The 26,598-nt window shown below is 30.1% G+C and overlaps 3 protein-coding genes across 4 annotated transcripts; 1 reads left to right on the top strand and 2 right to left on the bottom strand.

Annotated features, from left to right (window-relative positions):
* Positions 1-3,053: 3,053 nt before the first annotated feature.
* On the top strand, positions 3,054-12,763 carry LOC148235295 (uncharacterized). Its single transcript, XM_088186073.1, has 24 exons — positions 3,054-3,245; positions 3,309-3,418; positions 3,483-3,573; positions 3,648-3,833; positions 3,907-4,274; positions 7,473-7,541; positions 7,602-7,770; positions 7,831-8,166; positions 8,283-8,477; positions 8,546-8,664; positions 8,753-8,843; positions 8,910-9,098; positions 9,269-9,642; positions 9,700-9,768; positions 9,830-9,998; positions 10,058-10,392; positions 10,504-10,813; positions 10,886-11,004; positions 11,071-11,161; positions 11,226-11,408; positions 11,465-11,907; positions 11,973-12,141; positions 12,215-12,394; positions 12,463-12,763. Exons 1-24 carry the CDS (start codon positions 3,095-3,097, stop codon positions 12,621-12,623), a joined length of 4,677 nt encoding a protein of 1,558 aa, XP_088042199.1. The 5' UTR covers positions 3,054-3,094; the 3' UTR covers positions 12,624-12,763.
* A 2,129-nt stretch (positions 12,764-14,892) lies between these two features.
* On the bottom strand, positions 14,893-17,171 carry LOC148235296 (myrosinase 1-like). 2 transcript variants are annotated; one of them, XM_088187005.1, is made up of 9 exons: positions 17,066-17,171; positions 16,904-17,001; positions 16,571-16,839; positions 16,109-16,513; positions 15,744-16,046; positions 15,545-15,679; positions 15,381-15,487; positions 15,184-15,319; positions 14,893-15,089 (listed from the first exon to the last, which is right to left on the bottom strand). In XM_088187005.1, the coding sequence occupies exons 1-9, from the start codon at positions 17,113-17,115 to the stop codon at positions 15,081-15,083; spliced, it is 1,512 nt and encodes a 503-aa protein (XP_088043131.1). In that variant the 5' UTR covers positions 17,116-17,171; the 3' UTR covers positions 14,893-15,080. The 2 variants fall into 2 exon arrangements, with proteins under 2 accessions (XP_088043131.1, XP_088043130.1); XM_088187004.1 differs by having other exon boundaries at positions 15,062-15,319.
* Positions 17,172-19,358: 2,187 nt separating this feature from the next.
* On the bottom strand, positions 19,359-21,510 carry LOC148235297 (myrosinase 1-like). Its single transcript, XM_088185640.1, has 8 exons — positions 21,397-21,510; positions 21,197-21,294; positions 20,869-21,137; positions 20,400-20,804; positions 20,032-20,334; positions 19,827-19,961; positions 19,663-19,769; positions 19,359-19,591 (listed from the first exon to the last, which is right to left on the bottom strand). The coding sequence occupies exons 1-8, from the start codon at positions 21,441-21,443 to the stop codon at positions 19,441-19,443; spliced, it is 1,515 nt and encodes a 504-aa protein (XP_088041766.1). The 5' UTR covers positions 21,444-21,510; the 3' UTR covers positions 19,359-19,440.
* Positions 21,511-26,598: the final 5,088 nt, after the last annotated feature.

Genomic DNA, 26,598 nt, shown 5'->3' on the forward strand with positions numbered 1-26,598 from the left:
CTAACATGTAGAAAGTATAAAAGATTACTGCTGTCTTGTTTTATTAATAAAAAAATAAATAGAAAACAGAATTACTGTTTTTTTTGCAACACCTGCGTATCCTTTGGAAATGCTATTGTAAAAACCAATTTATTTTCTAACTGTGCGTGTGTGATTATTTTTAAGAACAGATTTTCATATTTTTAGGTATTTTTATAGTACGCTCGGGATAAGGATGCCGGTTTGTTATTGTGTGCGTGTACATGTATATGAGAGGGAGAAGCGATGTCTCGCTTTCTCTTTTAAGGACAGTCGCTGATTCGTCAACGCTGGTATTCGTCATTAAAGTGTAAATAATTTTGTGTTGATATTGGCTTAACCCAGATATGCCCACTGTCCCATGGGTAGGTCACTAAGCTCGTGCCACTGTTTTTTATTTATAAATGAAATTTTAAGAGAACAAAATTTCTTGGGCATATCTGGGTTAATTGATATCAAGGCTTCAAATATACACTGTAAGTTATTCCTTCTCTTACCCGTGGATTAAAATATTTTAAAAATTTTTCCATTAATCCGTACGTTGTTTGTTTTTTTACACTATTATCTGTAAGGCTTAAAAAAGTTATTATTCTTATAGTTGCGCCAATGATAATTTTTTAATTTATTCAATGGATTCTAATGATTTAATAGAGTCGTCGAGCCATTAAACAACCTGCGAATAATTTCTTTCCCCATTTTATATCTTTTTGCTTTTGAAGAATAGCTAAAGACTTCATTATTTGTTTGACTAGTGAAAGATTTTGAATTTTGCAAATATTTAATTAATGACATCAATGTCTGGTTTCTTCGATTATATAATATATTTTTAATTGTCCGTTGAAATTTCCAACTTAGCTCAGATGTATGTATGTTAAATAAACATATATTTTCTTTTAAAATAAAAAAAATAAATATTCTGAGCGAAATTGTTTTGAGCCACACAGTTCACGCACACAATAACAAACCGGAATCCTTATCCCGAGCGTACTCTACGTATATTACTTATTACAGGATATTTGAATTGCAACTTATTATGAAAAATAAATAATTGAGTATTGAATCGTTTCAAGTTTAAGTACAGAGAATTGTTACTACGTTTATCCATTGTAGAAACCACTGCCTGTTCCAGTACTAAAGGCCCTACGAGTCCAACCCAATGGGTGGCATCCAGATTTTAAGGGCTGGATGAGCGGGAGCCACCCCCCGTAGTACTACGTTATTTGATTTAGAGTGTTAGTAGTGTTTCTCTCGAGTGAAATTGGGAAACGCTCTCCTGACACACCTGCGTACTATTGCTTAGCTTTGGCCTTGCATTAGCTTTACTTGCCCCTGCGTTCCTATGTTTTATCCTTGGAAGACACTTTCGTGTTTTCTCCGTTCCAGTTTCGGCTCCTGGACCTTTCGGTTGGGACCTTTTTAGCCTGTTGGTTAGAAACTGCAGTGCTTTGCTCGTCATTGGTAGTCCAAAGGATGCCACCTCGGTTGGGTGTTCACGAGTTGACTTCCTCTTGAGGGCTAGGGGTTTTTCCAGTCCTCAAGTTTAAGGACAATTTGGATAATTCTTCATAGAACTTTTATTCGTGAAATACAAGTTTTCTTGAAAAAAACGTCGATATTTAATTGGGCACGTATCGCCAAATTTCTCCAAAGAAATTTTGAAATTTTAATAAAATAAGTCCCTCTTAAAATACAATAAAATTTGGATCAAGCAGTTGTTCACGTTATGAAAATCATACGAAACACTTACAAAAAAAGAGAACAACAAATTATCTCTACTAGTTAAACAAGAAAAATATATGGGAAAAGAAAATGTGAAAACTAACAAGGGAAACAAGCATTAAAACAGCACAACGGAAGCAAAACAAAATAGCAAAAAACCACAAATAGAAATACTACTCATGCAACTAGAAAATGGAAAATGGGTATGAAATAATAAATAATCACCTAACAAAGTTTTCGAACCATTTCCAGCATCCAGCAGGAAAAAATACACTTCTGGAAGCAACACATCAACTCAAGAACAAGAAAATAAAAATGAAATAAGTCAATTCCATAATTAAAAATGACTTAGGCATCAAAAAACTCCTGGACATGATTTAAAAACAGAAAAGCTGCTTAAAGAACTACGGGAAAAGAGCATGCAAATAATTACAAATTTATGAAAAGAGCATACAATTAATAAAAATTAATTTCAATGCAATAATAAGACTCATATATTTTCCAACACAATCAAAAAGGCACTACCTCAAAATATGTATGAAATAATATAGTCATATTTGAGCGATAGATCTTTCAAAGAAAAATATCAAGACAGGGAATCCTCTATCTGTCCAAGAAAATCTCGAGTATCTCAGGGCAGTGTAATAGGGTTAGTACTGTACTTAATTAAATGGAACAGTACTTACTGTTCCATTAAATTTGGAGAGAAACCTGTTCATGAACTTGTACAATTTATAAAAAAAAATAATCTTGAGTCAGGTTTTCAGGAAGTAGATAAAATAGCCCAACTAATATTAGCTCTTCCAAGTAGTACTGCTTCATTTTTTACTCTGAAAAGAATCAATACTTGTTATCGTAGTACGCAAGGCCAGAAAATGTGGCCTAAGTTTGATTTCAATGGAAAAATTACTCCTTCGAAAGCGTAATTGAAAAATTTATGTCTAAAGAACGAAGAATATAATTAATATAATAATATATTCTTTTCACTTTTCATATACAGCACACCAAATTTCCACACCCACAGTACACCACTGGACCTTAGTGCCTCCAAAAATTGCTTTCACCTTGTTTTTACAAACAGGTTTTAGGTACATTCTTACGGTCGAGAAACTTTATTTAAAGATTTAAAAACCGACGATTAAACCATTATATAATTAACTATGTATGACATCATCAGGTAAAATTCATATATTGATTGTTTGTATATCCATTGAGAAACTCATTAACAGCCTACTGCGAAGAATACATTTAAATACAAAAATCGCCTTGTGAGTTTCTAATTTTTTTTCTCTCAGTGTTGTTTAGGCTTTGAGAGAGTCTTGTACATATCTTACGATCTGCGTATCTGTTATTGAACATGTTGTTTTTGATATTATGTTTTGTGATATTTATATGTGTCGGAGAATTACTAATAAGGAATTCGAGAAGCGGCAAACTTTTGAGCAAAGTTCCAGAACCTTGGAGATTGCCGTTGATTGGCCACGGACTTAGTTTCTATCATACAACTAGTAAGTATTATTATTTTTATTGTTTTTGCTTATTTAAATCGTAATTATTACGTATTGCTTTAGCTGAACTATTTTATATGGCAAGAGCATATTCTAATAAATACAAAAGCGCTTATAAATTTGGAGTAGCTCACATGCAAGTTGTTAATACATTGGAACCAGAAGATATTGAGGTAAAGCATTGCATTATTATTAATTAAATAGTTTATTTGTAAATTATATTTAATTATATTTTAGATTATATTAAGTAATCCAAAATGCATTAATAAAAGCTTAGCATACAAGTTTATGAAACCATGGATCAATGATGGATTGTTATTATCCACAGGTTAAAATATTTTTTATAAATTTATTGCTATTTAAAATAAATAGTTATGTTGTAAAAAATATTTTTTTAAATAGGTGATAAATGGAAAAATCGCAGAAAAGTTTTAGGTTCAGCTTTTCACTATACTAGTCTGAAACAATTTTTATTCGTGTTTAATGAAAATAGCGAAAAGTTAATATTGAAATTGAAGGATGTGGCTGAAGATACAGAGGTTGATATTATGGATATGATTGTCGAATGTGCATTGTATGATATTTGTGGTAATAATCCTGTGCCTAAATAATTTATTAAGAACGTAAATCACTGAATTAAATTATTATATTTACTTTTCAGAAACTGCAATGGGAGTAAATTTGGATGAAATTAACATCAAACAAAAAAATGTTTATAAGCATGCTATAGAGGAAATGACCCAATATATGGTTTATCGCGCTATGAGGGTTTGGTATCATTTGGATTTTATTTTTGGACTTTCTAGCATTGGTAAAAAACAGAAAAAGACACTGGACGATTTGCACGATTTCACTTCAGAGGTTATAAGACAGAGACGTGAATTAAAAACAATGAATATGTCTGAAAATTTTAATGAACAAGATTCTAAAAGAAGGTTGACACTGTTGGATTTATTAATCACTGCTGAAACAGAAGGAAAAATAGACGACGAAGGAGTTAGAGAAGAAGTTGACACTTTTATGTTTGGGGTATGTTACTAATTAAATAAACACATTTTCTTCTGTGCAAAAGAAGAAATTGTTATTTATAATATTTATAAAACAGCTCGATAGAGATGAATGATATAGTCGGTGACTAATACCCGAAAGACCAGGGCTCGAATCCCATATAAAATGAAATTTTTAGTCTTGTTCAAGAGATTTAAATAAGTGATTATTATATAATTATAATTCCGATAGATGTTTCTAATCTCACTAATGAAAATTGTGATAATTAATTCATATCGAGCTAGATCGTACATATTAGGTATTACAATTTGTATAGTACTATTATTTTAGCTTACAGACAATATAATGTATGTATAAAACGGTTTTTGATATCAAATTCGCAGCAATTTTAAATAACGTACAATTTGTGTATTTACTATATACACGTGATGTCCAGGGTTGACGTGAAGAGGGAAGCGGTTGCTTCTTCGGCCCCTATTGGTGCAAGTTCAGATGAGTTAGTGTGTCCTAAGTTGGTTGTATATGATAGAATTTATTGATAAAGGTCGGATGTAAATTCCGAATATAAATTTCTTGAATTTCTTTATAGTTACGATTAGGGCGTGAAATTCGACTTGTTTGCAGGATCAATGAAGTGTGAACAAGTTGACATTTGGCAACACTACATTTTCGCATTGCATCTGCTGTCGGCTTGTGAATTCCATAGCATTATGTATTGTAAAGGTACTGAACAGCCGTTGCTAATGGTCCATTTCTGGAAACGTAAATCGTTACATCACACAGCATAACAAAAATAAAATGCATTTGTCGATGAGTCGTTAAGACTGATATATTCAAGTTTATTTTTATTTTAATGCGTATGTGCGACATGTGCTTTCTCACGGTCAATGTGTATTTTCGTTAAGTGGATTCTACTTTCGTTACTTTATTACTTTTGGACAAAATATGCATATTTTGCGGTGCGTTGGCAGATCTCTCGGAAACTGTGGAGTTTTTTTATGTGCGCATGACTTCTAAATTTGTAGTTTGTGTGTTAAATTTGAAATGTGCACAGGATTGGCAGGGTATTGAATACGAAACTCAAAAGATGGAGTAAACCTTATACTAAAAAGGGGTTAGCGCATTTGTTTACTTTTTGTATTTTTATTCTGTTGGCAAACAATGTTAAACGAATAAAAAGTTAAAGTTGCGCTTTATGGTTCGCGCATTTTTTTTTTGAAATAAAATATTTTTGTATGGTGGCAAAGTCCGATCGAAGACCGAGTTAGCCCTTGTAGATTCGAGTAGCTTAGTGAAATTGACTTCTTAGTGTCATATCGATTGTTTTGTCGTAACTTCGTTTAATACGAGATCGGTTGAACTTTTGTTATTCAAAGTCAGAAGCGAAGTGTTAGTTTTTAGTGAAAAGTTGTGAGTAAAGTTTAAGTAAAAATCTTAAAGATATTGATTAAAGAAGTTTAAGGCAAAGCGTAGGTTAAAATAGCGGTTTTTATGCAGATTTGACGCATTGTCTATCCCGAATTATTTACGTCATAAGAGTTGTTTTATATTGCTTACAAGCCGTTCTCAGATATGCTAACAGGGTGTTAGTTAAGTAACGCAATACTATTGTGAGCTAGAGCTTTTGTCAAAAAACAGTTGATACTTCCATTTCATAATAATTTAAATGGCTGTTTGAATAACCTTAATGTTAATGGTGCAGCTGGTTGGATCTCCCACACATTTTAAACTTTCCTATTTTATTTTAATTATATATATACACACACACACACAAACACACACACACACACACACACACACACACACACATATATATATATATATATTTTTTTTTTTAACTTTTTTATTTTAGTTTCATTTAACACTATACAGGCCGATGGCATAAAATGTGTGTGTTGGCCTGTTACGGTCACGGTCAATAATATACAGTTACTATGTGACACGTTTTCGTCAAGCTTTACTATTCATTAATCTATGACACAACCCATTATATTTTTTTTATAAAGCAGGGATACTCAACATTTTATCTAAAATATTTATTCAAAAATTGTTTTTATAAATATTTTCTTATTTATTCTCTAAATGAGTTAATATCGTCTGGTGAAGTTTAGTTGTGTAACTGTGCTGCTTGTTTAGTGTAAATAAATATATAAGGTTAAGTACAAACAAATCTAGTTTTTTTAATCAGAAAAAAAATATTTCCAAAAAATATATATAATATCTATTTCATTGATAGAGATAATTTTCATTGCTATTTATGATATTTTTCTACTAGTTGTATATTTTTTCGATGTCTCTTTTGCTTTGTCGTGTTGTAAGATGTGTCGTTGATTATTAAATACATTTTATTTTTAATATTTACGTATTTAATCTCTCCAATTGAGTAAAATAATGTTCGGCCGTGAGGGCCTAACCAGTTTTTAATAATTCGTAATGAATAACACCCGAAATATTCTACCACATAAAAAAATATATTTAAGGTCAAATATGGTCGACGTATTAAAACTGGTGTTTGTCCTGTTTTTTTTATGTGGATTGCTTTAAAAGATCCATTTTTCGTCTCCAGTAATAAATAGTCACAGAAATGGATAGCTTTCATACATGCAAAAAGTGAAGAACAAATTAACACACATGGATCTAAAGCCGAAGGCAATAAACTGTGTGGAACCTAAAATCTGCCTATGTTTTTTGAATGGTATTTTACAGTCGACTAAGGACAGACAATCTCTTCAGATAATTTATGGTTTTGCGCAGATTTCTTTAACTTTTCTAATTCTTGCTTTACTTACTATTTTTTAACGAAGCTACGAGCTTTTACTAAGCCGAGATTTAATTAAGTTATATTTTTAGTACAAATGTAAATCTAATATGATACAAACTACGATAGTTATCGTGTCCACAAAAACCCTTAAAATATTTTTTTAATATTAATTTCTATTTTAAAATGTTTTTAACTCTTTACTTTCCTAACCAATGTTACGATTTTTAAGTTTTTGAATAGACGCTATTTTAAAATAAAATCTCCTAGTGAGTCGATGATACTGTGTTAAAATAGTCACGTCATGAATTATTAAGAAATCTACCGAAAATGATGTTTTTTTATAATTTATAGAATTTGTATCTTTACTTTCAGATTAATTCTCGTACAATTTGTAGTATTTTATACATTTAATGTAATGGAATTTATGTACCAACTGATATTTTTTTATATGTTAATAGGGCCATGACACTACTACATCTTCTATAATCTTTTGCTTGATGCTACTGGCAAATAATCCATCACATCAGGTATATTTTACAACTAATTTTATCAATGTGTATGCATAATTATAATCATATCATAAATAGGACATTGTATATAACGAAATTATCGGCGAATTCGGGGACGATACAAGCGAGCTAACAATAGCAAAATTTAACAATTTATCTTATCTGGAACGATGTATTAAAGAGACTTTAAGATTGTATCCAAGTGTGCCTTTGATTAGTAGATTAATTAAAGAAGATATACAACTCAGTAAGTTGATCTAAAATACATTTATAGCATGTTTAAATTACAATATGAAAAATATTTCAGCAAAATTTACGTTGCCGGCTGGAACAACGTTTCAGATTCACATATACGATTTACACAGAAAGGCTAGTATTTATCTGAATCCAGATAAATTCGATCCAGAGAGATTTTTGCCAGAAAATTGTGAGAAAAGACATCCGTACGCATATTTACCGTTCAGTGGCGGACCGAGAAACTGCTTAGGACAGAAATATACCATATTAGAGCAAAAAGTTATAATATCGTCCATCATCAAGAATTTTAAATTAGAAGCTATTACTAAGCCTGAAGATGTCATATTCACAGCTAGTGCAGTTTTGAAGCCGAAGTATCCTATTAAAATTAAATTAATACCCAGATGCTGATGTATCTAACGTATATGGAGCGCTTCTGACACAGATAGCATTAATTTTTATTTAATTACGAATTGTTTAGATAAGTTCTGTGTGTGCTTGGCAATTGCAGTTATTAAACGTGTTTATTATTTATATTGATATTTTTAAATATAATAAATATAGTTATGATTACAATACTTGTGACTGTGGTTGTTATTTTATATGCTATAAATTATTTAATTCATAACACTAAAAATGGAAAGATTTTTGATAAAATACCAGGAGTCAGAGATTTTCCATTGTTGGGAAATGTAACTGATCTTATGAGTGAATCAGGTAGTTCAAAATATTATTATTATTATAAAATACAAAGTTTTTTATACTTTATTATTAATATTAAACAGTGCCGTTATTTTACTCTGCAAGGCTTTTGGCAAACGTGAGCAGGTTTAAAGAAAACATTTGCAGAATGTGGATGTTAAACAAGAAGGTTGTCAATATTTATGATCCAGATGATATAGAGGTATTTTGTATGAATACAGATCTATTGTTTGTTTATTTAAATTAATAAATAAACCACAGTTTCAATCTGCTTTTATTGTTTATTTTAGGTATTATTATCTAGTCCAAAATTCATAACAAAGGGATATACGTATCAGCTCATTGATGTTTGGATGAAAGAAGGCTTATTGACAAGCACTGGTAATCTTCGTTTATATAAAACTATATATTTGATTAGTATTAAGTATGCTTTATAAATATTTTTAGGTGAAAAATGGCAAATGCGCAGGAAAATATTAACACCAACCTTTCACTTCAATATTTTAAGACAGTTTTGTCGTACGTTCTTGGATGAAAGTGAAAAGTTAGTTAATAAAATATTGATACAAGAAGTGGGAAAGAACGAAACGGAAATTTTACCATATATCACAAATTTTACTTTACATTCAATTTGTGGTAAGATAATAAAACTATATATTAATATATAAAGATTGTACGATTAGATACCGTATATTATAATTAAGTACTGTGTTTGTATGTGTGTAATTAACAATATTTTTGATATATACATACAAATTAGTAATTAGTATTTCGATTGACTTTATTTCTGATTTTTATATATATAGAAACAGCAATGGGTTGCAATTTGGATACAGAAAAGAGCATAGTGAAAAGTTACAAACAAGCTATTTACGACTTACAAAGTTTTTTAATTTACCGCTTTCCTAGACTGTGGTTGTACCCACATTTTATTTATTACAACACACCTACTGGAAAAGTCGAAATGACAAAGTTAAAAATTCTTCACGAATTTACTACAAACATCATTAGAGAAAGGCGGTCAAATTTAAAAGATTTAGATACTTTAGACGACAGTCAAGATGAAGACTTGGGTATAAAGAAAAAACGTGCAATGTTAGATCTTTTATTGAAAGCAGAATCTGAGGGACAAATCAATGAAGATGGAATCAGGGAAGAAGTTGATACATTTATGTTTGAGGTAAAGTTACTTAATTATTTATTTAATATAGACAAATAATTGTAATTTCATTTTTAGGGACATGACACTATAACGATGGCTTTAACATTTTTTTTGATGGTGATAGCAAATTATGCAGATATACAGGTATTAAAATAAACGATGTGCATATTTTTATATAGTGTAATTAATAAAAAATGGATTTTAGGAACGTATTGTTGCTGAATTAAATCAGGTGTTGGGCGATAATAAAAGTAGACCCTCAATTGAAGATTTAAATAATCTGAACTACTTAGAAATGTGCTTTAAAGAATCGTTACGATTGTATCCTAGTGTGCCATTTATCAGCAGACAGCTATATGCAGATATGCAACTCAGTAAGTCTTATTATATTATTAATGAATGTGTTAATATTACATTTATTTATTTTTCGTAGAAAAATATTTAGTACCAGCTGGAACAGAGTGTTTTCTTCATATTTATGATGTACACAGAAATCCGAATTTATACCCTAATCCGGATAGATACGATCCTGATAGATTTTTGCCTGAAAACAGTCGTGATAGACATCCATATGCTTATATACCTTTTAGCGCTGGACCAAGAAACTGCATCGGTCAAAGATTTGCCATGCTAGAAGCTAAAGCAGCAATATGTGCAATTTTAAGAAACTTTAAATTGGAACCAGTTACTCGTCCAGAAGATATAATATTCTGTTGTGATATTGTTCTAAGACCAAAAGATCCAATCAAAGTGAAATTTTTGCCTAGAGTGACAATATAATTATTTTATATTTTTACATGTTCATATCAATATATATTGTACCGGATACATTTTTATTATTATTGTTAATAAAAAATGATAATGTATATACTGCTTTATTTTATTCAACCTTCAAGTCAAAGTTATCATTTTAATTATCACATTATTAATAATATAACAACAAATCTCAAAGGTCAATTAATTGTAATCTCGAAAAATATTTTGAGAGAAAAATCAGTGTTATTCCAAATTTTGTCGGTACTAGCAGAAACGAGCAAGATGTTTGCTATACTATTATCTATTGTGTTATTATTATGTTTTTGTTTATATACTATGTTTTATTCTAAGAATGCTAAAATTATAAACAAAATACCAGGTCCTAATGTACTACCATGTGTAGGAAATAGCTTAGAATTTCTGCATTCACCTGGTAAAAAAATAAAATAATAATTAATAATTAATAAAACTTGGGCAGATTATCTTTTAAAATATACTTTTTTAGTCTGGCTATTTTATAAAGCAAGAAGTGTTCTAAATGAGTACAGATTTAAAGATAATATAGCAAGATTTTGGATAACTATTCTTCCAGTAGTCATAATTGACGGTCCAGAAGATTTGGAAGTATGTATTTTTTTATTATTTAATTTATAAAATACGTCTTTATTAAAAAAATACCAAATATTTTAGATTATGCTATCAAGCACGAAAAATATTAAAAAAGGATACGTCTATAAATTTTTGCATAAATGGTTTAAAGACGGTTTATTAACATCGACTGGTAGGAATGCAAAATTTAAAGGAACGGTATTCTTAATAAGTGATAATACAATATATTATTTTAGGCGATAAGTGGCAACAGCGTAGAAAAGTATTGACTCCAACATTTCACTTTAGTATTTTGCGTCAATTTTGCGTCACATTCGTCAGTCAGGCTGATACTTTAGTTGAAAATTTAAAACCTGAAGTTAATAAAGAAATTGAAATATTGCCATATGTTACAGGATTTGCTTTAAATTCAATATGCGGTAAGTGTTTTTTTAATTAAAATAAAAAATATATGTTTATCTTATATATTTTTAAGAGACGGCAATGGGAACTAATTTGGATTCAACCGATGATGACATAACTAAATACAAGAAAGGGATTTATGAAATGGGGGATCTATTAATGGACCGTATAATTAAACCGTGGGTTTATCCAGACTGGACTTATTATAATAGCAAAAATGGAAGAAGAGAGCTTAGCACGTTATCTAGAATGTTTAATTTCACTAAGAAGGTCATCAACGAACGACGCGTTAGATTTATTCAATCAAAGTTGAACAATGCAGAAGATGTAGATGAAGTTGGAAGCAAAAGGCGAATGGTCATGTTAGATCTTCTTTTAAAGGCTGAAGCAGAAGGTGAAATAGACATGGAAGGAATCAGAGAAGAAGTAGACACTTTTATGTTTGAAGGTCATGATACCACGACTGTGGCTTTGACATATTTTTTGATGTTGTTAGCCAATCACTCCGATATACAAGTATTAATCTGTGATTACTGCAATTATATAATAATTTATCAGTAATTATATATTTATATTGATAGGAACGCATTGTGCGAGAGATTAATGACGTTGTTAAAGAATCTGAAGGCAGTTTAACAATAGAGGATTTTAATAAAATGTTCTACATGGAGATGTGCATTAAAGAAGCACTTCGTTTATATCCGAGTGTTCCAATAATAATGAGAAAGCTGACTGACGATCTTCAATTCAGTATATAAACATACATTTTTAAATGTTTATATTGAAAACAATCTCATAATATTAATACAAAACTTTTTTATAGCAAAATATCTAGTGCCAGCAGGAACTCATATCGCTTTGTTCATATATGATATCCACAGAAATCCAAAATATTTTCCGGATCCGGATAGATTCGATCCTGAAAGATTCTCACCGGAAAATTCAAGGAATCGTCATCCTTATGCTTATATTCCATTTAGTGCTGGACCAAGAAATTGCATTGGTATTGCTTTATATATAATATATAATACATACATATAAACATTATTTAATTATATATTATTTTCAAAGGACAAAAATTTGCTCTTCTTGAAGAAAAAGCGATGGTTACTGCAGTTTTGAGAAATTTTAAATTGGAAGCTGTGACAAAACCAGATGATTTATTATTTAGACTCGATATAATTTTGCGTACTGAAACACCTGTTAAGATTAAATTAATTCCTAGATATTAGTTATCTTATAATTTGTTGTATGATATATAAAAAAAAATATTTGGAAATTTATGTGATTTAAACGATCTCTTCGAAATTATTATTTTATTTAATTAAACTAACGATATTGGATTTTAATTATATACATATATTTTATATTAAATGAGAAATAAACGGAATAGTTTATAAATGGTATTTTATATTAATTTTATGGGTAGATTGTATTAAGATAAAATATTTAATAATACATAAAGATTGTAATGTTGCTTTTGTATTTGTATAATAACGCAAATAAATCAGTTTATAATTTACAATTTTTTAATTATAACAATTAAGTGCCAATGAATTACTAGTAATAAAAAATAATATACGTGATTAAGATTAGTGTAGTGAATATGTTCATTTTGATTTGTGATAGTATTTTTCTCAAATCTCTTTGTTACACTAGTAAAATCCATTCATGATTTATGTATATATATATAATTATTCATTATGGCATAGTAAAAAAGCTATATTAGTGAATAAAATACCAGGACGTCCATGCAAACTGTTTTTAGGGAATTTATTAGATATTTTGGGAACTCCTAGTAAGTATAATTTGTGTTAATAATAAGTTATGAATATAATATTAAGCAAAAGAGTCTTGACTAAGTAATATTATATATTATTTGGTATAATAATAGTTCAATATAATAAACTGGTAAAAAGTTTTTTTAAGATTTGCCTTTTATATCAATTTACAAAATATAAATTATTAAACAAAAAAATTATTGCTAGAAATCTCGAAAATAATAAAACCATAATATGTGTAAACTAGTGGTTTCTAAAATCAATTAAAAGTGATCTAAATGATATGTTAAAAATTCAAATAAAATCGTCTGGTACGATCTTCTTATACAGTAGACCCCCCAATAACACGGTAAATTGGGGACGTGCTATTTGGATGCCCGTTACTTTATATTTTATGATATCTCACCACACGCGCCTGATTCATATGTACGTATTGTATAAAACTTTCTAGTCCCCCAACTACACGCACCTAATTAAAGCGTCTACAATTTACCGTGTTATTGGGGGGTCTACTGTACTACTATTAAAATATTGTAAAAAATTAGTTATCATATTGTAAAATCAATTGGAAAGCTATTTCCAGATTCACTAATTAATAACTACTAATTGATCTTATAATAAATAAATAAATTATTAATCCTACATATGACGCAAAACAACGTGTAACGCGAAAATATATTGAAAAAACAAATGCAAACAACTTATTTACAATGAAACTTCCAACCCGTTACAAATAAGTGCAATGATAGACGTTGTTAAATAATAACTTTATTTTTCAAAGATGTATTGATGGATTATACACAAAACAATTTGTATTTGGAATTAAGAAATGCGTATCTTCTGGACCTTTAGATAATCGAGTCACTGGAACCATAATGAGCACAAGACTGATCAGCCAGAAAATAAGACAAATTCTTGCTAAAAGATACCGACGTAAAACAGAGCACAATGGCGTAATGAGACTTTCTGCCCTCAGCGCAGGATCAGGTTTTGACATTTAAAAGTTTGCTCACCAATCACAATCATGAAACTAGCCAATAAGTATACGCTTTTAGGAAGTGACATTAGCTGGATGGATATCACTGAGGTTGAATTGTGTAACGGGAATATTGTGGCCATACGGTGTTATTTGTATACCGGTGATATATTGTGATCGCTTCGTAACAAATAAATATTCATTCAATGCATCAGAGAATACTTGCGTGTTATTTTTTAATTTGTGTGATTGCACTGTTGTCTAGTTAATTTTTATTGATAATTAATCACTTTTGTTAAGGATAATTAACGCGAATTTTATATTTATTGTAATAAAATTAAATATTTTTAGTTAATTCAAATTATATGTTTTAGGAGATTATATCTGCTAAAACAGGATGCAAAGTCACCGTTTTCGATATCCGTAAAAATCCAAAATATTTTCCTAACCCTCTAAAATGCGATCCTGACCGATTTTTATTGGAAAATATTTAAAAAAGGCATCCTTTTGCATATATACCATTTAGTGCTGAACCAAGAAATTGCATAGGTGATTCATATAGTTGACAAAAAATTACTAATATATTATAAACTATATTTTTAGGTCAAAAATTTGCATTGTTGGAATTAAAAGTAGCTACGTCTTGCTGAAAAACTTCAACTGGAGCCTGTTACATGACCTGATGATATTGTTTTTACGATAGATATTGTTCTGAGCATCAAAGTTAAATTTATAAGAAAAAATAAAGCTGATTAAAATGCATTTAATATCAGAAAACATAACATAAAATAAGCGTTATCAATCAATCAGCATTGTGTTAATACTATCAAGGATAAATGCACAGATAAGCAAAATTGTTATTATTTTAATTAAATATTATAACTTACGTTTGTATTTTAATTATATGTATATGTCATATTTAATATCTACACCTAAAACTCCTAAAAAAGTTTAGACTTTTTACTATAAATAATTATAAGCATCACACAATTTCGATAATATGTATTTTTTATAATAATTTTAATCTATACTAACGTCGTGATTGTATTTGTCTTCATTGCCAGAAATTGACTTAGTTTTAATAATATTCCTAAACACGTCAGCGGATTTCTTCTTATATCTTAAAAGACCAGGTTTAGTTAAATCGACGTAATAAAATCCAAATCGTTCGCTAAAATATTTACACGTACATTAAAAGTTTATAAACACACACATTCACTTAAGTATACTACCTGAAACCTGCTCTCCATTCAAAATTGTCCATTAAAGTCCAAGCTGTATACGCAGTTATATTAATGTGATCATTGTAAATGCACTTCAGTACTTCAGCTAGATATTCCTAAAACGTACATATGCAAATATAAAGTGCTACACGTGCAACATAATTTCCACATACATTATAATAATTTATTCTGTCGTTATCCTCTAGAGTTCCTCTATCAGAAAATCCATTTTCAGTAATTAAAATTTCTGGATTGTTATATTCTTTATTAGCCCAACGAAGCATATCGCCAAAACCTTCAGGATATACCTAAAATAAATAAGTAAATGTATATTGAAAAAATAAAATAAAAATAAATGTCAAAGAGATTTACTCGAAGCCATTCTGAGGCAGAATCTGTTCCAATTTCCGTTGAAATAATTGCTCCTAAATCTCTGACCCATGATGGATTCTTACTAGTATCAGAAACTCCTTTTTTGACTATCAAATGAGTGGTGTAATGATTGATTCCCAATGCATCAGCAGATCCTCGAATCATATTTTTCCAGAACTCCTCCATTATTGGTAAGCGAGATATTCTTAGACCTTCTTCATTACTTCTCTTATCAATACGTTCAATCATCTGTTTTGGATATCCTCCTTCTTTAGATAAAATCGGATGAGCAAACCATCCAAACTGCCTCAAAAACATGATATTATTTGATTTTCATTTCTAAATTCATATACATTGATGCGTACCTTGAATTGATTAGCAGCTTCAGCCGATTCCACAAGTTCTTCGTCTCTTGGATCAGCTGCTTTATACCAAATTGAATTGATGCTGATCATAATTCTGCCTTTTTGAGTCGGTCTAAACGTTCTATTGTATAAGTGATATGATACAGCATGAGACTTCAGCAAATTATGACCGCATAGATAATCTCCTACACCGTGACTGTTCAAAGCTGGCGCTTTTTTGTCATCTCCGTATCCATCTTCGCATATCTCCCAAGGCTCGTTGAAAGTGATCCAAAATTTGATTCGATCGCCAAAACGTTCAAAGCACACTCTGGAATAATCTTCGAAGTACTCGATCATGATTGGATTTGTCCATCCACCAAGATTTTGAAGCGTTTGAGGCAAATCCCAGTGAAACAAAGTCACCTATAGATATGAACAAATACATATACAGAGTTATTTTGTAATTTATAAAACACTCACAAGTGGTTGTATGTTGTTTTTCAAAAGTAGATCAATTAGATTATTGTAATAATCTATGCCTTCTTGATTGATTTGATTTATACGTCCAGTAGGTAAAATCCTTGCCCACGATAATGAAAATCTGTAAAAATCTACACCCAGATATTTCAAAGCTTCTACATCTTCTGAATATCTGTTGTATGAATCAACAGCTACATCTCCAGTTGTTCCATCGGCTATGAGTTCCGGTCTAGAATGTGATAGTCTATCCCAGCAATTTTCGGTTTTTCCTAAAATTAAATAAATAAATAAAACAAAAATTTATGGGTTTTTATAATATAACATGCTTTTTACCTGATAGATTCCAAGCACCTTCGATTTGGTGAGCTGCTGTGGCAACTCCAAATTGAAAGCCATCTGGAAATTTTGTGTAAGGATATTCTGCTCCATAACTAAATAATGTAATTATATTTAAATTATTATGTAATATAAGTTTTATAAATAAAAATAACTCACGTTGTACGTAAATAAAAAATAATCGATAGAAAGTTGAAGAGTTTCATCATAATGAACGACTTGGTTGTACCGCATAGAGAAGATAACTGGTTTTGAGAGAAGCAAACCTGAGTATTTATACTATACATTAAAGTTTCAAGTTCTACAATATAAGTTCCACTATACATCTTTTTATTATTTACTATCATGCAAAAGATAACAATGCATAAACTGATACGAGTGAATATTTGCTATACATATATGGTGCCGAGTTTATTATTATGCTTAAAAAACATTAAATCACGTAAATTTACAATAAAAATAAACACATATAAAAGTTATTGCATTAAAATTAATATAAAACTGATTTAGACTCAAAAATAATTTGTAAAAATACATATTTAATAAAAAAAAAAAATCATAATATTAGACAGTAGGTAAAGTTATTTTGTAATACTTATTCATGCTGTATATTTGTCGGTATTACTATTGTAAAACATATTTTATATTAAAGTCAACAGATGTCGATACAACATTACTTTGGTTTCATAATTAAATATTAAAAAAACCCAACATATTTTACACTACATAATAAAATATACATATTGATGAAAGTAAAAAAACTTATGGTGGCTAATCTAAATTTTCCGAATTAAATAATAAAATATATTTGTGTATTGTTAAAAAATGTCTTGTCATCTAGCGACCATCATAAGTTTTTGAATTTAGTTATAGAGGGATTAAATCAACAGTTCACAAATATTCAAGACATATTGGCACACGAAGCGTTAAAAAATACGTTACTAAGTCACAAACCTTGGCAGGTAAATTTGCCTTATACCTATTGCCTTTGTAAAAACAATTGGGGTAATATATACAATACTTTTTCCGACCACTGTAATACATTTTAATTTTTAAGTAAGCCCTACACAAATATTCTCACTTCGCAACAAATTGAAAAAATGGCTATTTATAATAAAAAATATACAGAATATAAACAAAATTTTTATGCGTGGTAATAGTACCTCTACATTTTATTTACAAAAAAAAGCCGTTAAAAGTGAAAAAAAAAATATTTTGTACTAAGAAGCAAACTAAACTTCACTTGACTATATTTCCTGTCCATAAATTGCAAAAGTAGCTAGCTTTAATGCGTATTTTTGTATACAACTAAGGCTTACACTACACTCTCTGAAAGTTGTCCAAGCCGAAGTTACAACTGAAGTCGGCCGAGATCTACGACTTCGAGTAAGCGACCACACTGTCGCAAATTTCATATGCCGTCTGGACGGCGGCTTCTGTCACATACAGCCGGCATATTTGCGCGCGATTGAATAAAGTGCCAAATAATCTCAATTCTTAAATTGTCATATTATTAAAATTACGCTACTGATAATTATAAAAGTTTGTGTGGGCACTCATTAATACTATATCAATCCATAAATATTTAATGTACGCAAAATCTTTGTCGGCTTTTGCAAAATGCCATAAGGCATAATAAATATACTTCAGAATACGAACACCACATCTGTGACTATCCTAGAATTTGTCGCCATCGATTCTAAATAAGAATTCGTTGTGGTGTGACATTTATATAAACCGATCTAGGAAAATACATAAGGATATTCGAAACGATTTTTTTAACAAAATCAAGTACCACTAATTCTTTTTTAAATATTTAATTTTATATGAAAAAAAATATAATAACGATATCTGTTAGAAGAATATACTATCAAAAATATAATTAATCCCTTTTGGTGCCCTAAAATATTCAAAGATCAGTAAGAGCCTGTTGAAGATCTAGTTTCATAAAACATGTTAACATGCGTCCCACTGTAGCATGTGGTATTATAACTTGACCACGTGACCACTATGCAGCGCTCGTCATGCGTGTTAACCATAGGACACCTACGCGCATACTGAAATTGAAGTTTGCGAACCACCATATCATTATCTCTCTTATTCTCGTCATTTAACACGCGAGAGAGCGAAATGGGAAGTATCTCATCGCTCGCGCTCGAAAGAGCAGCTCCGACTTCAGTCCTTTTGACTCGGAAATATGCCGACAATGTTCGGAAGCGCTCAATGCTGGCCAAGTTTACCTCCCGTTCTCGGTAACCTCGGACAACTTCCGAGAGATTTTAGGGAGGGCAGAACCGAACTCGACCGAAGTAACCCTGAAGTAACCCACTATATTCTCTGTCCTTGGCCAACCTTGGCTAACTTGCAGAGAGTGTAGTGCAGGCATAATACTTAAGTATATGACCGTATATTCTTAAGACGGTGTTCTTTAAATATTTTGCTTTATTTAATATTATTATTAACATAAAATAAAACTATCTAGATAAGTAAATAATATAATAGTTTTTTTTATACTAATATTAATTTAGATTTATTTATTTGTTACTGCAGGATGTATCACACTTTAATCCATCGCCAGAAATTGATTTACTTTTTATGATATTTCTAAACACGTCAGCAGATTTTTTCTTATATCTTGGAAGATCAGGCTTAGTTATATCGACGTAGTAAAATCCGAAACGTACGCTAAAATATTACCTTTTTAATAATAAACTCTTCTTATTACATTTAAGTGACGTGTGTATTATATAAATTACCTGAATCCTGCCCTCCATTCAAAATTATCCATTAAAGACCAAGCTGTATAAGCTGTTATGTTAATGTGATCATTGTAAATGCACTTTAGCAATTCAGCTAGATAGCCCTAAAACATATACATGCAAATATAATACGCTATACACATACCATCAATTTTACGTACATTATAGTAATTAATTCTGTCGTTATCCGTTAGAATTCCTTTATCAGAAAATCCATTTTCTGTAATTAAAATTTCAGGATTGTTATATTCTTTATTAGCCCAACGAAGCATATCGCCGAAACCTTCAGGATACACCTAAAAAATAGGTACATATAATTTATTTATTTATAGAATAAGATAAAAATTAAATGTCAATTAAATTAACTCTGAGCCAACTTGAAGCAGAATCTGTCCCAATTTTTTTAGAAATGGTTGCTCCCAAATCTCTGATCCATGATGGATTTTTAGCAGTATCATCAACTCCTTTTTTGACTATTAAATGGGTGGTGTAATGATTGATTCCTAATGCATCAGAAGTTCCCTTAATCTTGTTTTTCCAGAATTCGTTAATAATGGGTAAGCGAGATATTCTTAGCCCTTCTTCTTTGCTTTTCTTATTTATACGTTCAATCATCTGTTTTGGATAGCCTCCTTCTTTTGAAAAAATCGGATGAGCGAACCAACCAAGCTGTCAATTTAAAATACATATTTATTCGATCGGAACAATGTTATAATTATACTAATATTGATTACATTGAATTGATTGGCAGCTTCAGCCAATTCCACCAGTTCTTCGTCTCTTGGATCAGCTGCTTTGTACCAAAGTGAACTGATGCTAATAATAATTTTACCTTTTTGAGTTGGTCTGAAAGTTTTATTGTATAAGTGGTACGATACGGCATGCGACTTCAACACAATATGACCGCATAAATAATCTCCGACTCCATGACTGTTCAAAGCTGGTGCGTTGTTTTCCAATCCGTATCCGTCTTCGCAAATCTCCCAAGGTTCGTTTATAGTGATCCAAAATTTCACTCGATCGCCGAAATGTTCGAAGCACACTCGGGAATAATCTTTGAAGTACTCGATCATGATCGGATTTGTCCATCCGCCAAGATCTTGAAGGGTTTGGGGTAAATCCCAGTGGAACAAAGTCACCTGAGGACAAATATACATATACAAAACTATGATTGATTGATTTTGTCATATATGCAACACTCACAAGCGGTTGTATGTTGTTTTCTAGGAGAAGATTAATTAGATTGTTGTAATAATCTACGCCTTCTTGATTGATCTGATCTATTCGTCCAGTCGGTAAAATCCTTGTCCACGATAAGGAGAATCTGTAAAAATCTACACCCAGATATTTCAAAGCTTCTACGTCTTCTGAATATCTGTGGTATGAATCAACAGCTACGTCTCCATTTCTGCCATCAGTTATGAGTTCCGGCCTAGAATGTGAGAGTCTATCCCAGCAATTTTCAGTTTTTCCTAAAAGTAAATTATTAATTTAAACAAAAAATAATGTCATTTTATAGCATGATTTTTACCTGATATATTCCAAGCACCTTCGATTTGGTGAGCTGATGTAGCAACTCCAAATTTAAAGCCATTGGGAAATTTTGTATATGAATATTCTGTCCCAAAACTGGCAAAATATAAATTATTATTATTGATTAGTATTTTAGCGGTAGATAAAGCAATGCTGTACAAAAATATATATGTTCAATACATAAAAAACATAGCTTACGCTGTATGTAAATAGAGAAGAATCGATAGAAAGTAAGGTTTCTTCATTATTTCAAAGAAATAACGAAGAAACTATTCTAAAACTAACTATAACTTGAAACTAACTATATTAAATAATTTCAGAGAAACTAGTCAAATGAAAACAAACGCGTGTATTTATACTCTACATTTCTCAAGTATTTGTTTTGTATGACGATAAGTTAAAAGTTGTAAGAAATTATATAATCTATTATATTTTTAAAAGACATATCTATAAAGCATGCGATAACATTACTTTAACTAGTACGTGTAAATAATACTTTAAGTAACATCGGAGTAGAATAATCTCTATTCCTTTAAAATATAAATATTTATTGATTAATATTACATTTTAAAAATCAAGGATATTTAAATATATTTAAAACTGCTCTCTAATTAAATATATATTTTTATATATGTATGTATATGTATTTTCTAAGGTCTTACTAAGAATTGATATGTGTTTTTTTTCGATATTTTAGATACATATGGTACTTACTATAAAAAAATTCAATAAATAAAACACTATGGAGTATATTATATGTGGAATAATATTACATTTATAATATAAATACAATATATTTTTATAATACAGCGATAGATGTCGATAGTCATAGATAAAAAAATATTAAAAACAATTGATGATAATTTTTTGGTTGATGGTCAATAGATGTCTCTAATATTATATTAGATTTGTGTTTTTTTATTTATAATGTTATTTTTGTATTTTTGAAATCTTATAAATAATACAATTATTTGCTTATTATCTAAATAATAATACATATTTAAATTTAAACTATAACATCACATATTTATAAATATAATGACGAATTAAAATATAAATTAAAAAAATAAAATATAAATTTGGTATTTAAAACCGATTCTAAATAATTTATAAAATTTGTTAAAGATATGTTGCTATCAACCATTAATTCAATTTTAATGAAAATTGTGCTGCATTTGATACAGTTTCAAAAACAATTCTGTATAATTACTTCAGAAAATTCCCCAGCTGTTCATTAAAATAGCTTCATAAAGTGCAACGAATGAAGTTTACCTCAAATAAATCAATGAATATTTTATAATTGATATTAAACTAAGCTAAATTTATGAATATATGTGTTACAGTGAATGTGTATTAACAGTTAAGTTATATTTTCACCGGCGTTTCAGTGAAATCATATCTGAAAACATTTTCACTAATAGATAAATATATTTTTACTAGCGAAAATATACGAAAGTTAGTTTTCTGTTTAAACCTAATGAAACTTTTAAAACTAAGTATAGTTTTTTTATGTTAATTAAAATAGGTTAGGTTTTGGGTTGGTTTAATTTATCTGTGAAGCTAGTGTATGAATACCGAACCCTCAACTTTGTGGGTCTTAAATATTATTTTCGCTTCGTTCAGAATTTTTTGAATATATTTTTAAAGTAAATGGTTGAAATATGACATTAATATTTAGGATTTTCAATGATAGTCAAAATGGTTAAATCTATAAAAAACAACTTAACATTTTCAATTCATTTGAAATTAGGTTTAATAATATAATGCATGATATTATGACTAAATTATGTTTTAGATGAGTAATTAATTTAGTTGATATTAGTTTTTCAACAAGTGCAGTACAAGCTTTTAACTTATACTTAATTCAGATGAAAAGATAACTATTTCTAATTTAACCAATATTAGTTAATTGAACATTCGTATGTAGATTCTTGCGCATATCCTCAGTGACACAAACACGCCAATCTTAATATGTTTGAGTAGGTTTCGAACCCAAAACCCGCCGGCTCTTTTATTAACTGGGTTTACTTTGCTCACTGACCCTTTTACGAGGGCTAACTTCCTAAAACGTGGGGAACCATTAACGTTGTCGACACCAGCGCCACGTACATGGCAAAGAGAAAAAATAAACACTCATCATTTCGATCGCCTTGGTAGTAACTATTAAACGCTATTTATGTGGTTGTAAATATAGAAATATTCGATTCTTTTATATTTCTCTTCCTTTATATACGCAGTAAATAGTTGGGTTAGGAAGTATTATATTTTTGTGTTGGTTTAGATTTTGGCAATACTCATGTGTTTGGAAACGGATCGCAATTTTTCAATCGTTTGACGTTTATTTGGCAACGTGCGGAAATGTTGTTATTCGAGTAAAAATTTAACGTTCAAGTGTAAGAAATTAATATTTTTAAGTATATTTTATGTTCAGCCTTTTATTTTACAGAGCGGTTTCCTCAGTTGGCACTTGTATTAGGACTTGTGAGATAAAGAAACAAGGGGCGAAGTGAAGCTAAGTTAATGAATATATTACAAAAGTAAAATTAAAAAATAGATTATCGGTGCAGTTCTGATTCTACAATAGATTATCAAAATAATCATAAGATATCAACAATTCTTATTCGAATATTCTTATACTTCACTGCTGAACTAAAGAATAAGTTTTCTTTATTGGTAAAATAATTAGCACCGTCGTTGGATCCCTAGACAATATATAACTATAAGCTTACTCCGAAAGAAAGATGTCTACTTTGTTCTGTCAGATTTATCAACCGTGCCATGAAAGGACATCCGGTTGATTATTTCACCCCACAGTTTTCCGGTACCATAAAACAGAATTTATAAATTCACGTTTCGCATTTCTACAAAGGAAGGTCAATAAGTCCTTACAAAACAATAGAAAAAACACATTATTTTGGGTTGATTCATATTTATTTCTCGACATAGTCTCATTTGAGCTTGATACATTTCGCCCAGCGTTTTTTCAACTTTTTCAAGCCATACAAAAAGTAAGATTTCGAAAGGCCCTCAAATTAGGCTTCTGTTTCAGCGATGACCTCTTTGTTCGACGTAAATATTTTTTCAGCGAGCAATTTCTTCATGTTTGGAAACAGGAAAGTCGCTGGGGGTCAAATCTGGTTAATACGTTGAATGCGGCAACACTTCGAAGCGTAATTAATGCATTCTCACATTTGAAACTGCAAAAGTGTGTACCTGTGCATTGTCTTGATGGAAGAGCACTTTCTTATTTGCCAAACGTGGACTTAATTTTTCACTCAACCGGTCCAATAACAACGTATACTACTCTTCATTTGTCGTCCGTCTTTTTTCCAAATAGTTAATGTGGATGACCCATCACCTTGCCAACCGATCTCACCATCTTCGCCTTCTTTGGAGCCAGATCGTTTCCAGAAACCCACTGTTTCGACTGTTCCTTTGCCTCTGGAGTGTAGTGATGGATTCAGGAATTTGTTATGATTGCGAATAAATCGACACACAATTGCGTTTATTTTGTACTGTGAGCAAACGCAGCACCCATCTTGCCGATATCTTTTTCATACCCAATTTTTCGTGCAAAATTAAAATCACTGAGCCATCTGATATGCCAGTTGGTCGATCACTCAAGACCATATCGTGGATATTGTCGATCATTTCCAGCTTAGTCATCTCAAGTACATGTCCCGAACTATGTTTATCACCTGCGGATGATAATTTAAACGTTAAAACTAATTGTAAACAGTTACTGGTGCATGAACTTCATTCAACTCGGATTTTTTTTGCCTTTCATATGAATGTGTTTAATCACTTGAAAGACATTTAGAGTGTTTTAATTATTTTTATAAACATATTTTTAGCAATATTCGTGATCATCTTTTAAAGTACTATAAATATAAATTCTATATTATCGCTCTCTCAAGTTTCCTTTTAACATTACGTGCAAATTTTCTAGAAATTCTCGACAATACCTCTTAAAATTCATATTTGATGCGCCGCAAATCCTCTACAACCGCGTATCACCTTTTATAAATTATTAAATGCTCGCATTAACACGGAACTTCCGCGTCTCGGGCTTACTCCATAGCTCTCTCATTCATATTAATGTTTCAAATGATTATCAATTTCTCCTCATTCTCTAAATCGGCCTATGAGATACCGATTTCATCCGAGTAACGTAATCCCGGCAACGTGACAAATGAGCGCGGACAAATAAGCGTGCGTCAAAAGAGCGTTTACCAAAGTAGCGTACGTCAAATACGCAGACAGTCATAAGAGCACTTGTCAAAAAAGAGCGAGTCATAAGAGCGCAAAAATACTTAGAGAAAATCAAGTAATGAATATTTTAGGAATTGGGTATAAAAAATATTATATAAGTATATAACAAAAAATAAAAATTCACGAGATATAGGCGGTAAAATTAGTATTTTATGTGCCAGAGCGTAATGACTTTTAAAATGAGTAGTCAATTAAAACATTATTATTTATTAATTATTTTGTGCATACGAAACTATGGCTCCCCATCCCCACACGTACGATATACATATATTTTTATTAAAATGAACCGCTGATTTTGAATTTATCATTACATTTATTCTATAATATTTCATTAAATTAACAAATAATTATCGACTTGACTTGCAATGAATGCGTACAGTTATAGGGCAGGTATATGGCCCGCTAGATTTTTTTTCATTTATTTTAGACTACTACCCTTTTTTGTGAATGGCGAAAACAAACAAACGCAATATAAATTTTAAGCGCAAAGTGTAAGATAAATAAAATCAACTGAAAATAAATGTGATTTCAAAGGGTTAAAACAATAACTTTGCCGAATTCATTTTAATCATATTGTATAATTATCAAAAAGGGAGTTACCTATGATCAAAATCAGCGTTTCATTTTAATACAAAATATATGTATATCGTATGTTTGGGGATGGAGGAGCCATACTTTCGTATGTAGATAATAGTTAATAAATAATAATGTTTGCATTGGCTCATCATTTTAATCGTCATTACGTTCTGGCACATTAATTTTACCGCCTTTGTAAATTTCTCACAAATTACTTATATTTTGTATACCTAATTAAATAATATTTTTCATATAAATAAACTTGAAATCATCGACATTATACTTTTAGCAGGTCAACAAGTCAACAACAAAGGTGACCTTCGTGTCACTCTCACATTAAAATAAATCGAATGAGAAATAGATATTCTAAAAATAAACAAAAGACTTGCATTAAAATAATTCGAATTAGAGATAAATATTTTTAAAATAGACAAATTGTCAACCTTCGATAAAAAATATTTTTTTTGTAATCTGAGATGCACGACATTTTAATCGTTATGGTTTATATGAACATAACACGAAGCATAACCATCTCGAAATATTTAAAAAAAA

This window comes from Plectrocnemia conspersa, unplaced genomic scaffold, assembly GCF_051122295.1.
Source record: "Plectrocnemia conspersa isolate PC_06_02 unplaced genomic scaffold, ASM5112229v1 ptg000005l, whole genome shotgun sequence".
Taxonomy (NCBI): domain Eukaryota; kingdom Metazoa; phylum Arthropoda; class Insecta; order Trichoptera; family Polycentropodidae; genus Plectrocnemia; species Plectrocnemia conspersa.

Excerpts from the sequence above, each read along its gene's own strand:
- LOC148235295 (XM_088186073.1), top strand. The coding sequence starts at position 3,095 with ATGTTGTTTTTGATATTATGTTTTGTGATATTTATATGTGTCGGAGAA. Across the intron at positions 3,574-3,647 it reads TGGATTGTTATTATCCACAG|GTGATAAATGGAAAAATCGC; the intron begins GTTAAAATATTT and ends TTTTTTAAATAG. Across the intron at positions 9,999-10,057 it reads ATATGCAGATATGCAACTCA|AAAAATATTTAGTACCAGCT; the intron begins GTAAGTCTTATT and ends TATTTTTCGTAG.
- LOC148235296 (XM_088187004.1), bottom strand. The coding sequence starts at position 17,115 with ATGATGAAACTCTTCAACTTTCTATCGATTATTTTTTATTTACGTACA. Across the intron at positions 16,514-16,570 it reads AAAACAACATACAACCACTT|GTGACTTTGTTTCACTGGGA; the intron begins GTGAGTGTTTTA and ends TCATATCTATAG. Across the intron at positions 15,680-15,743 it reads CTGCCTCAGAATGGCTTCGA|GTATATCCTGAAGGTTTTGG; the intron begins GTAAATCTCTTT and ends TATTTATTTTAG.
- LOC148235297 (XM_088185640.1), bottom strand. The coding sequence starts at position 21,443 with ATGAAGAAACCTTACTTTCTATCGATTCTTCTCTATTTACATACAGC. Across the intron at positions 20,805-20,868 it reads AAAACAACATACAACCGCTT|GTGACTTTGTTCCACTGGGA; the intron begins GTGAGTGTTGCA and ends ATTTGTCCTCAG. Across the intron at positions 20,335-20,399 it reads AAGCTGCCAATCAATTCAAT|CTTGGTTGGTTCGCTCATCC; the intron begins GTAATCAATATT and ends TTAAATTGACAG.